Consider the following 13,589-nt stretch of genomic DNA (forward strand, 5'->3'; position numbering starts at 1 on the left):
AATTTATAATGACTTCTCATAATTTTTGTGAATTCCAAAACTGTTTAATGTTTATAGTGTTATGCATTTTGCTGAAATAGGTCATATTTATTTATCTTTTAAAAAGTTAAACATATGAAGGGAATTAGACATATCCAATAAACCTATGGACTTGAAATTTCTCGGAGATGTAATTTATCATCTGGCTTCCACTCCCAAAGACCTACCATGATTCCTAAATAAGATGAGCTATTAGAATTAAATAATTAGGGGGGAAAAAAAAGCAATTTATTGTCAATACTGAATTGTTTTGACTCAATTCAGGGACGTGGTTATAGTCCTGGTGGGAGAAATTAGTAACATCTATTTGATTGAGATGTTGAAAAAATTGCTTTTTTGGTCTAAGAGTTTTGGGAAAAGCTTTTTAGGGTTTTGTTTTCTCTTTTTTTCCCTCCCTATCTACTTTTCGGGAAGAAAAACTGTAATTTTTAACATAAAGGCCTCAGATTATTTTACAAACCATTCACTATAAAGATCTCCATCTAAACTTTGATCTCATTCTTTTACATTCTATTCCACTCCTCACCTTGTCTTTCCATCATCCATAGAGAACCACTTTCACTATTCCTTCTCCTCAACTCTACTGGTATACAATTTCCCATCAACTTCCCTTTGACAAATTTATTTATGTCTTCTTCTAAAAACACTCCATCCATTAAATATTTTTCCAATGGGCTTCAGTTTCCCCCAGTCTCCTGCACTTCATCATCAGACAAAATATTGAGGAATTTTTTTCAAATCCTACTGTCAGCTTTGTATAATTAAAATGCCAGTCTTACTCTGAAGCTCATTTTTTGCAGCCCAATACCACTGACTTGTTTCAACCTCTTCTAAATATTACAACTGTCAGTAACCTCTCTAGATTTTATTTCTACTTCCATTATTAAGTGACTTTAACATTCAGGTTCATGACTCCTCCAACCAATTTATTTTATTGCTTCCTGACCTACTTGATTCCACAGACTTCTGTCACTACATCATATGCTCAATTCACCAACATGGTCACTTTCTGGTTATCATTTTTCTACGGCATTTCTTAATTAACAGATCTTGGACTACAAATACCCATTTTCTGATCACAGCATCTCTATCATCCAGGCCTTCCATTTTCCTGACCTCCTAGGGTTATCTCTTTGCTCTTGCTGCAATCTCTGGTATAGAAGTACTTTCTATTTCTGGTCATACTTATTTCCCTTGAACAACATGATAGGTTATTTTTATGCACTTATCCTTACCTTAAACTCTTGCACTATCTTGAACTTCTGCCAGGCCCTTTATGCTAGTTTTCCACCATGACCATTACTAATAACCGTTTTATTAGTTTCAACTCTTATCTATGGAGTGTTACCTGAGAGCTGTGGAAAATGGTGATAAAGTTTGCTTCAAAGTAATACCATCTTTTGCCAATTGGGTCTTCCTTGCTACTCAGCAATGTTTTTAATCATCTTTTGTCAAACTATTCTGATGAATTTTTCCCATCATTCTATTAAATGCTATGTCAATGTTACATTTCAGTTTAAATTATGATGTGCATTTCATCTATCTTGGTACATTACTATACAATGGAAACATAAAAATAAATAAAATTTAATCACTCATACTCACTTAGAAATGGGATTGACACTGGCTTCAATAATTGTTAAACACTTACAGCACTTTATGTTTTCTGGAAATTCTTGTACACCTAAAATGTGAAAAAAACAAAGTACATGAAAATGTTCCAACAAATATTCTTTAAACTATAGTTCTAATATTTAGATAATTATTAAACTATGAGTCAGTATATGGTATAAACACCATTTAGAATAACCATTGAAGTAGAAATAAAAGCTTCATAACATATCAATATTATCAATCATATATACATTATTTTTAATAAGAGTTGAATGTTAAATAATATTTTATAATAAAAGTTTAAAATTGGTTATAAGATTGAGGACAATTGTGTATTTGGCCTAAGATAAAACTTTGATCTTTAGTAACCTAAAGAAATAAAAATAGCTTAAGTTATTAAGTTATAGTGCCACTACTGAGAGAAGGGAGAACAAGTAGATGTAAAGAAAACAGAAGATAAAATCTTTACTTCCAATAATCATTTTATAAGGCTAGGAAGGTTGAACATATACATGTGAAAAATACTTAAGAACACACCCAAAACTGATAGATATTCCCAAACTAATATTGGGCTCTGCTAAATTTTATACAATTCTTTTTTTGGTGCGTAGAGAGTGTAGCTCTGCATCTGCCTGAAAGTGCGAAGAGACAAGCAGCTTTCCTTGGGTCCTCCCTGGAGTCTCTGAGGTAGCCAGCCTGGCTGATTGCCCTTGGAGATTTGCTCATCTGCTGTCACAGCTGTGCTACTGGCTGTGTGACAGAAAAACACAGATTTTTCTATGAAACTGAAAATGCAAAAGCTGCAAACCTAATCCATAAATGTGAGGGTTAGAGGAATAAAAGACGTGGGGGACATTTCAATCAATTGACAGAAATGGATCAATGTAGTAGGCCCTGCAAAAGTTACAAGGGAAGAAGCTATATGAAGCTGTTATGATATGATATGCCTGCAGTACTACTTTCTCTCAATTTTTGAAACTATTATTAAGGATGTAAAAATTTTCAAAAAGAACTGGCCTTTCCCAGTACTTCATATCTGACGGAAGGATAAGGAACAGTTTCTGGCAGGATATAATTGAACTTTTTGATGATGGATGCTCAAGAAACAAAAGATTCCACCTTTCTAGATTCCATTCATCTAGACCACCATGTCTGCAGGACTTCAAAGCCCTTGAAGCAGCAGGAGGGTAGTCAAATCCAGAACAGGTCACTTATCCACTGCCAAATAGGGTTACAAAGGGGTACAAAGTGGGGGATTTGTGATGTTTCTCACCCCATTTCTCTCCATTTAAAATTTCATGAAATCATGTGGTCCTAAAATTATTACTGACCTATTCTGACTTCTAAATAAGAGCCTCCAAAAGTTTGGGAGCTCCATTATGTATGAATTTAATGAAAAAGCCTGTTTCTCTTGTTTTTGGAAGGCCATAACACCTAGAATTTCTTCCATTAAATAGTCACTAAAAAAAGGGCAGCCAGGTCAATAATATAAGTTGTGAATCATTCTTAACATTTTCCCTTAAAAGTCTTTACTTTAAATATCTTCAACGAACAGGAGTATAAATTTCTCCTTTTCTCTGTTTAGCTTTTTCTGTTCACTCTCCAATCTGGGCTCATTCCATGCTGATATGCATGATGCCTTATCTCCACAGATCCCTGCCTTAAAATGGTATATCCTTAAATTATGTGTAAACCAGGACATGGAAGCAGAAGTAAATTAAAATATGATTTTAAGAAAAAGATGATGTCTCTTTATCTTCTACTGAAAATGGAATTGCCTACTGTGGTGAAAATGGTGCTATATTATTTGTTTAAAAATTTGTATTATATTGTTTACAGTTTAAATTTAAAATAATTCAGAGCAGAGTCTGTTGGCTTAAGATGGAATCCTAGCTATATACTTTCTGGCTGGGTAGCCCTAGGCAAGTCCTTTAAACTCCCAATGCCTTAGTTTCCTACTCTGAAAAATAGTGATTATATGAATGGTTTTATCATAGAGTTGTAGTGAAGATTAAAAGAGATTATACAGAAAAGCAATTGGCACAAAGTGCTGTAATAATGTTATCTATAATTATTAGAAATAAAAAAGAATTGGAGAATGTAAGTCAAAAAAGAACCAAAAACATACCAAAATGATCTGGCTTCAGATATAAATGTGTAAAATTTATCTACCTTAGAGAACACAGGAAAAAGAATTAGTGTGCTGAAAGAATATAATATAATATATATACTGTGAATATATACATTATTAATGTGTGTGGATGTGTGTGTACACACACACACACTTTTTTTTCACACACACACACACTTTTAAAATTGCTGTTCTTTGAGGACTTAAAAGTGTCAGACATTGTGCCAAGGTTACAGACATAAAAAGTGGGATGAAAAAGACTTCATGACATTTTTCTTAAATTGATGTTCTAACTCAGAAGAATGATTGAAAGAAAAACTATAGAAGAATCAAAAGATAAAGGTGAAGAAGTCTTCTAGAAAATGTGGTAATATTAGGCAAAAAGACAGTAAAGATGAATTTTTAATAGTTGAGACATTTTAGTATCTGAGTAATGAAGTTCTAAGAAGAGTAAACTGAGAACACAAAGGACAGAAAATACTAAAGGAACAATTCAAGAGTATTTCAGTAATTTCAAACAATGAACGAGTTTATTTCAGATTGGAAAAGCTCACTCATTCAAGTAGTATTGAGGATTAAGAGGGGAGAGAAAAATCAGGTTTCACACAAAGGATCAAGATCTAGATGACATTTGACTTCTCAAAAATATTTGGAATGAGAAAATTATACAGAAATATATCCAACTTCTGAAGGAAAATGATTTTCAACTAAAATCATATACACCACCAAACTAATATTCCAAAACTATGAAAATGAGTGTGGAATAAAGATATTTTCAAAGTGATATAAGCAAGATGGCAAAATAGGAGTTTTCTAACATCGCACAGTTTACTGATTTTGGCAACCACCTGCTGATAAGAATATTTTTGTGGGAGTTTGGAAGTCCAGCGGAGAAATTCCACCATATCATTGGAGCAAAGCTTATGAAATTAGACTCACTGAAGAGAGTAAGAATAGTTTCATTTTACCCATTTTGCCCCTCCCTCAAGGTGCCACAGCTCCATGCCAGGAGAAACTCCTTCAACTCACAATTGTCCCCACAGGGGAAAGTAAAAATGTAAAGAGTGAGAATTCCCCAACTGTGCGGGACATTGTCCTAGAGACCTACTTCTTTCTTGTCCCACTTAGAATACTGAGGGCATCAACAAGGCTGAGTGGCTGGGAGAGGTTAGGAGCTGGGAGGAGAGGTAGGGACTCTCAGCAACCAAGGTTCAAAACTAAACAAAGAGCTGTATATTCTATTATTCTCCAACAGAAAGTTTGCCCATGACCTGTTCGGTATGCCTCACCTGTGGACCACCATAACTGACCCATAGGTCCTCCCAACAGATTGTGTTTTTCAGCCTCCCCTCTATAACTGTAGCTAGCTCCTTTCATGTGCCTGACAGATAGTCAGTGTGAGCACTTGCAGTTGTCTGGCCAGGATACACAGCCAGCCACCTTGGCTTTGTGGGAGTGGGAGAAGGAACATAAACTTGAGCATTTCAGAGCATTGCCTAAAAACACAAGTGAGAGACTCCCAGCACACAGCCTGGCTTTGTGGGACTGAGAAAGGGCAAACAATCTTAAGAAATTCTGCCCAAGAGGAAACTAAATAGGTGGAGCAGGCACATCCATAGCAAAAGTCTGAGAGAGACTCAGAATACCTGATCTGGCTGACTGGTGAAGGTGTTTCTCTCCTAAAGCAAGTCAGTAAAGACTGAAGGAGGTGACAGGTTCTTCAAATGCAAAGACAACAATACAAGACTTTCAGGAATACAAACAAAACAAAACAAGGGAATATGACACCACCAAAATAACACAATTTTTTTTTTTTTTTTGACAGAGTCTCACTCTGTTACCCAGGCTGGATTGCACTGGAACAATCTCAGCTTACTGCAACCTCCACCTCCTAGGTTCAAGTGATTCTCCTGCCTCAACCTCCTGAGTAGCCAGGATTACAGATGCCTGCCACCACACCTGGCTATTTTTTTGTATTTTTAGTAGAGATGGGGTTTCGCCATGTTGGCCAGGCTGATCTTGAACTCCTGACCTCAAGGGATTCAACCGTCTTAACCTCCCAAACTGTTGATATTACAGGCGTGAGCCACCATGGGAACACAATTTTCTAGTAACCAAACTGAAAGAAATGAAGCTCCATTAATTGCCTGAGAGAAACATCAAAATTAATATTTTAAGGAAGCTGAGTAAGCAACTAGAGGGCACAGATGGACAAATCAATAAAGTCAGGAAAACAATGAACAAAACAAGAAGTTAAATGAAGAGACAGAAATCACTAAAAAATCCCAGAAATTCTGGAGCTGAAGAATATAATAAATGAAATGGAAAATGCAATATAGAATTCCACAGCAGACTTGATCAAGCAGGAAAAACGAATGTACATTGGAGACAGCTCATTTAAGATTATTCAGTCAGTCAAACTATACTACAAGGTACAGTAACCAAAACAGCATGGTACTGGTACCAAAACAGAGATATAGACCAATGGAACAGAACAGAGTCTGCAGAAATAATATCACACATCTACAGCCATCTGATCTTGGACAAACCTGAGAAAAACAAGAAATGGGGAAAGGATACCCTATTCAATAAATGGTGCTGGGAAAATTGGCTAGCCATAAGTAGAAAGCTGAAACTGGATCCTTTCCTTACTCCTTATACAAAAATTAATTCAGGATAGATTAGAGACTTAAATGTTAGACCTAATACCATAAAAACCCTAGAAGAAAACCTAGGTAATACCATTCAGGACACAGGCATGGGTAAGAACTTCATGTCTAAAACACTAAAAGCAACGGCAACAAATGCCAAAATTGACAGATGGGATCTAATTAAACTAAAGAGCTTCTGCACAGCAAAAGAAACTACCATCAGAGTGAACAGACAACCTACAGAATGGGAGAAAATTTTTGCAATCTACTCATCTGACAAAGGACTAATATCCAGAACCTACAAAGAACTCAAACAAATTTACAAGAAAAAAATAAACAACCCCATCAAAAAGTGGGCAAAGGATATGAACAGACATTTCTGAAAAGGAGACATTCATACAGCCAAAAGACACATGAAAAAATGCTCATCATCACTGGCCATCAGAGAAATGCAAATCAAAACCACAATGAGATACCATCTCACACCAGTTAGAATGGTAATCATTCAAAAGTCAGGAAACAGCAGGTGCTGGAGAGGATGTGGAGAAATAGGAACACTTTTACACCGTTGGTGGGATTGTAAACTAGTTCAACTATTGTGGAAAACAGTATGGTGACTCCTCAAGGATCTAGAACTAGAAATACCATATGACCCCACCATTGCATTACTGTGTATATACCCAAAGGATTATAAGTCATGCTGCTATAAAGACACACACACATGTATGTTTATTGTGGCACTATTCACAATAGCAAAGACTTGGAATCAACCCAAATGTCCATCAGTGACAGACTGGATTAAGAAAATGTGGCACATATACACCATGGAATACTATGCAGCCATAAAAAAGGATGAGTTTGTGTCCTTTGTAGGGATATGGATGCAGCTAGAAACCATCATTCTCAGCAAACTATTGCAAGAACAGAAAACCAAACACCGCATGTTCTCACTCATAGGTGGGAATTGAACAATGAGATCACTTGGACATGGGAATGGGAACATCACACACTGGGGCCTATTATGGGTGGAGGGATGGGGGGAGGGATGGCATTGGGAATTATAACTGATGTAAATGACGAGTTGATGGGTGCAGCACACCAACATGGCACAAGTATACATATGTAACAGACCTGCACGTTGTGCACATGTACCCTAGAACTTAAAGTATAATTTAAAAAAACAATAAATAAAAATAAAAAAAAACAGTAGGGACTTCAGTACCCTGCTGGCAACAATGGATAGATTATGCAAACAAAAAAATCAACAAAGAAACATTGGACTTCACAGACTTAATATACATACACACACATACACACACACACACATACGCACAGACACACGTACACACACAGAGAGCATTCCATTCAACAGCAGCAGAATACACATTAACCCCAAGCACACATGAAATATTCTGCAGGAAGATTATATGCAAGGCCACAAAATAAATCTTAAAAAATTTACAAACACTGAAGTAACATCAAGTATCTTTTCCAACAGCAATGATAATTATAAAAGTAGAAATGAATAACAAGAGGAAAACTGGAAAATCCACAAATATGTGGAAACCAAATAGTACCATCTTGAGCAACCATTAGGTCAAATAAGAAATCAAAAGGAAAATTAAAAGAAAATCTTGATACCAAAAAAAATATAAATACAACATACCAAAACTTATGGGATGCAGCAAAAGCAGTTTTAAGAGGGAAGTTTATAGCAATAAATTCCAAATGAAGAACAAAGAAAGATCTCAAATAAACAAGGTAACTTTACACTTCAAGTAATTTGAAAAATAAGAAAAAACCCAATAAATATCAGAGCAGAGTAAATGAAGCAGTGACAAGAAAAAAATCAGAAAAGATAATGAAACTAGAATTAGTTTTTTTGAAAAGATAAAATTGACAAGGCTTTAGCTAGACTAAGAATAAAAGGGAACCGACTTAAATAAGTAGAATCAGAAATGAATGAGAAGACATTACAACTGATACTACAGATATACAAATCATAAGATACCATGACAAGAAATTATATGCCAACAAACAACCAAATAATCTAGAAGAAATAAATTATTATTGATATAGAGCCTGCTTAGACTGAATCATGAAAAAAACATTTGAACAGACATAACTGATAAGGAGATTGAATGAGTAAACAGAAATCTCCCAACAATGAAAAGCCCAGTACCTTATGACTTCACTGTGAATTCTACCAAATATTGAAAGGAGAATTAACATCAATCCTTCTCAAACAATTGAAGAGAAGGGAACACTTTCAAACCCAATTTCCAAGGCCAGCATTACCTTGACAACAAACCGAGACAAGAAACTACAAAAAAATAAAATTACAGGCCAATATCCCTGATGAACATACATGCAAAAATCCTCAACAAAGTACCAGAAACCCCAATACAACAGCACACTAAAAGGATCATATACCATAGTAAAATGGGATTTCCCCTGGGATACAAAGATGGTTTATCATCCACAAATCAATAAATGTGATATACCACATCAAGAGAATGAAGGATAAAAAACATAATCATTTTAGTAGATGCAGAAAAAAACATTTAACAAAATGCAACATCCTTTCATAATGAAACTCTCAACAAATTAGGTAGAAGAAATGTATTTTAACACAATAAAAGACACATATGACAAACCTACAGCTAACATCATACTCAACAGTGAAAAGTTGAAAGCTTTTCATCTAAGATCAGGAACATGACAAAGATGATCACTCTTGTCACTTCTATTTAACAAAGTACTGAAAGTCCTAACCAGAGGGTTAGGCAAGAAAGAGAAAAAAAAGTCAACTAAGTCAGAAAGAAAAATTGAAAAGTCCCTGTTTGTGAATGCCAGGATCTTATATAAAGAAAACCCTAAACAATCCACCAAAAAGTATTAGAACTATTAAGCAAATTTAGTAGAGCACAAGCTACAAAATTAACATTTAAAAGTCAATCTTGTTTCCATACACTCACAACAAACTATGTGAAAAAGAAATAAAACAATGCTTACAATAGTGCGGGAAAGAATACCACACTTAGAAATAAATTTAACTGAGGTGAAAAATCTATATCACTGAAAACTTCAAAATATTGATTAAAAAATTGAAGACAAAAATAAGCAGGAAGATATCATGTATTCATGGAGTGAAATAATTAATGTTGCTTAAAGTTCCATACTATCCAAAGTAATTCACAGATTAAATGCAATTCCTATCAAAATCCCAATGACTTCTTTTTACAGAAAGAGAAACAATAATCCTAAAATTTATATGAAATCTCAAAGATTCTGAGTAGCTAAAGTAATTTTGAGCAAGAAGAACAAGCTGGAAGCCTCACCTTTCTTCATTTCAAATTATATTACTAAGCTATTACAATCAAAACAGGCTGATATTGGCACAAACACAGACTTATAGATTATTGGAATACATTAGAGATCCCAGAAAAAAAGCCACACATATACCAATCAACTAATTGCTGACAAATGTACCAAAAACACATTGGGGATAGTCTCTTCAACAAATGGTGCTGAGAAAACTAGAAACCCACAGGTAGAAGAATGAAATTGGATCCTTATCTTAGATAATACACAAAAATCAACCCAAAATGGATTAAAGACTTATATATAGACCTGAAACTTTAAAAATATATATATATATATGACCTGAAACTTTAAAACTTCTGGAATAAAAAGTAAGGGCAAATCTCCTTGACATTGGACTTGGCAATGATCTTTTTGAATGTGACACCAAAAGCACAAACAACAAAAGCAAATGTAAGAAGTAGGACTACATAAAATAAAAAAGTTTTTGCACAGCAAAATCTAGATACATATAATATATGTATATCTTATCTATACATGTAATATATGCACATAGTATATATGTGGACAATGAAATATTATTTGGCCTTAAAACATAAGCAAATCCTCTTATTTGGAACATCATGGATGGGCCTGGAAGACATGCTAAGTGAAATAAGCTAGACATAGAAAGACAAATATGGCATCATATCACTTATATAGGAACCTAAAAAAGTATAATTATTAGAAACAGAGTAGAATAGTTGTTACCAGGTGCTGGGCAGTAGGGGAAATGAAGAGATGTTGGCCAAAGGGTATGAGCTTTCAGTTAAAAGATGAACAAGTTCTGGAGATCTAATGTACACTATGGGGGCTAGAGTTAGTCATTATACTTGCTGTATACTTGAAAAAAATAGTTTATTTGATTATATAGAAAATGGAAGTTAAATATTTATGTTCTACCTTTCAGTTAAACATAGTCAAATGCCAACTGTGAAACAAGGACACTGTCAAAAATGTTTTAACACCTTTTTCACTGGGACACTTCAGGCCTTCCACTAAAATATAAAGATAAGAAGTGCCCATAAAACCATGCTATTGCTAAAAACAACTTTTGGAGAAGAAATATTGGCTGTAGATTTGTCAGAACATGCTTGCTATGGTTTGAATATCTGTATCCTCCCAAGTTCATGTGTTGAAATCCTACAGAATGGGAGAAAATTTTTGCAATCTACTCATCTGACAAAGGGCTAATATCCAGAACCTACAAAGAACTCAAACAAATTTACAAGAAAAAAACAAACAACCCCATCAAAAAGTGGGCAAAGGATATGAATAGACATTTCTGAAAAGAAGACATTCATGCAGCCAACAGGCACATGAAAAAATGCTCATCATCACTGGCCATCAGAGAAATGCAAATCAAAACCACAATGAGATACCATCTCACACCAGTTAGAATGGTAATCATTCAAAAGTCAGGAAGCAACAAGTGCTGGAGAGGATGTGGAGAAATAGGAACACTTTTACACTGTTGGTGGGATTGCAAACTGGTTCAACTATTGTGGAAAACAGTATGGCGATTCCTCAAGGATCTAGAACTAGAAATACCATATGACCCAGGCATCCCATTACTGGGTATATACCCAAAGGATTATAAATCATGCTGCTATAAAGACACATGCACATGTATGTTCACTGCGGCACTATTCACAATAGCAAAGACTTGGAATCAACCCAAATGTCCATCAGTGACAGACTGGATTAAGAAAATGTGGCACATATACACCATGGAATACTATGCAGCCATAAAAAAGGATGCATTCGTGTCCTTTGTAGGGACATGGATGCAGCTGGAAACCATAATTCTCAGCAAACTATCGCAAGAACAGAAAACCAAACACCGCATGTTCTCACTCATAGGTGGAAATTGAACAATGAGATCACTTGGACTTGGGAAGGGGAACATCACACACTGGGGCCTATTATGGGGAAGGGGGAGGGGGGAGGGGGGAGGGATTGCATTGGGAGTTATACCTGATGTAAATGATGAGTTGATGGGTGCTGACGAATTGATGGGTGCAGCACACCAACATGACACAAGTATACATATGTAACAAACCTGCACGTTGTGCACATGTACCCTAGAACTTAAAGTATAATGAAAAATAAAAAGAAAAAAGAAAAAAAAACAACAAAAAAAGAAATCCTAACACCCAAGGTGATACGTTTTTAAGAGGTGAGGCATTTTGGAGATAATTAGGTCATGATAACACAGCCTTCATGAACCTTCATGAATAGGATTAGTGGCCTTATTAAAAAGGTCCCTAAGGCTGGGCACAGTGGCTCATGCCTGTAATCCCAGAACTTTGGGAGGCTGAGGCGGGCAGATCGCTTGAGGTCAGGAGTTCAAGACTAGCCTGGCCAACATGGTGAAACCCCATCTGTACTAAAAATACAAAAATTAGCTGGGTGTGGGGGTGGGCGCCTGTAATCCCAGCTACTGAGGAGGCTAAGGCAGGAGAATTGCTTCAACCCAGGAGGCAGGGGTTGCAGTGAGCTGAGATCATGCCACTGCACCCTAGCCTGGGCGACAGAGCAAGACTAGGTCTCAAAAAAAAAGGTTATAGAGAGCTGTCTTGCTCCTTCCACCAGGTGAAGACATAGTGAGAAGAGGCGAGACTGCTCCCAGTGGCCTTTTTAAATAAGGACACTAGGGACCTTGTGCCAATTGAGGTGCTGTCTATAAGGAGCAGGTCCTCATGAGAGAGATTTGCCAGTGCCTTGATTGTGCATTTTCCAGCCCCCAGAACTGTGAGAAATAAATGTTTGTTGTTTATAAGTCACCCAGTTTGCAGTATTTTGTTATAGCACCTGAATAGACTGAGAAAGAGCTTCTTGGAGTATATATATATATATTTTAAAACCATATTCTCTAAGTTGAGAATAATTTTGATAAATGAGTGGCTGTCATTGAAAGAGCTTCCTGGTGTCAAGCCTAGCTGTTTTGGGGACTGTGAAGGGTGATAAAGCTGTGCTGCACATTGGGATCCCTGCCAGATAAATGACATTCCCTAAGAACACAGAATTTTTTTAAGTTGTCTTGTCCTTACTAAACAGGTGAAAGGGTATTTCAAAAAAAAAGACACAGCCAACCTTCTGAGGATACTAAAGAGAAAAGCTAACAAATTTTTAAACTTAACTGAGCTGAAAATAAGCTGTCTGATTGGAAGTAATAACCTCCTAGATTTTTTTAAAAGATATTTTCAGATGTTCAAGTTCCCCCAATTTTTATTTTGCACACACCATTTTCCAAAGATGTGTAGGATGTTTGCCACCAAAATGATGTATTAAAGGAGAAACGTGGTAACCAGGAACCAGATGTTCCAACACAAGAGAGGCAAAGGGAATCCCCAGAATGATGGTGAAGGTTTCACAAGGCAAAGCCTCACAGCAGGCCTGGAGAGCAAGCAGTCTAGATTGCATCAGGTCAAAAAGCTCCTAGAGAATTTCTGGCCAATAAGTTGTAAGTGATAGAACTATTAATGTGTTTAAACATATTGACAGGAAATTTACACAGCTTAGGGAGAGTTCTGGGTTGGACTGATGAAAAACACACAAAAAGTTAAGCAATAAAATCAACAAAACAAACATTAAATTCAGGAAAACCAAAATATGGCAAGAAAGTAAGAATATGCTGTTGTTTCAGCTATTGAGTCAATGGAGTTTATGCTCAGCAACATTTTTGCTGAGGCTTTCATGGTTATCTTAATTTGCTTAATTTCTTGGAACACATTTAGAAAAGTAGGTTACCAGTGGCTCTTCACCATGTATATTAATACATGAGTTCT

The 13,589-nt window shown here is 35.8% G+C and overlaps 1 protein-coding gene across 13 annotated transcripts in view; it reads right to left on the bottom strand.

Moving 5' to 3' along the window:
* Positions 1-13,589, bottom strand: part of LOC105498361 (leucine rich repeat containing 7) — a 571,142-nt gene that overhangs the window by 301,896 nt on the left and 255,657 nt on the right. For all 13 annotated transcript variants that reach the window (XR_011619899.1, XM_024798135.2, XM_024798136.2 and 10 more), the window contains one exon: positions 1,645-1,723. Coding sequence is in view for 12 of the 13 variants with exons in the window: in XM_024798135.2 (XP_024653903.2) it covers positions 1,645-1,723 (79 nt within the window). In the remaining variant the exon portion in view is untranslated. The remainder of the gene's footprint in view (positions 1-1,644; positions 1,724-13,589) is intronic.

The sequence above is a fragment of the Macaca nemestrina genome, chromosome 1 (genome assembly GCF_043159975.1).
Source record: "Macaca nemestrina isolate mMacNem1 chromosome 1, mMacNem.hap1, whole genome shotgun sequence".
Classification (NCBI taxonomy): domain Eukaryota; kingdom Metazoa; phylum Chordata; class Mammalia; order Primates; family Cercopithecidae; genus Macaca; species Macaca nemestrina.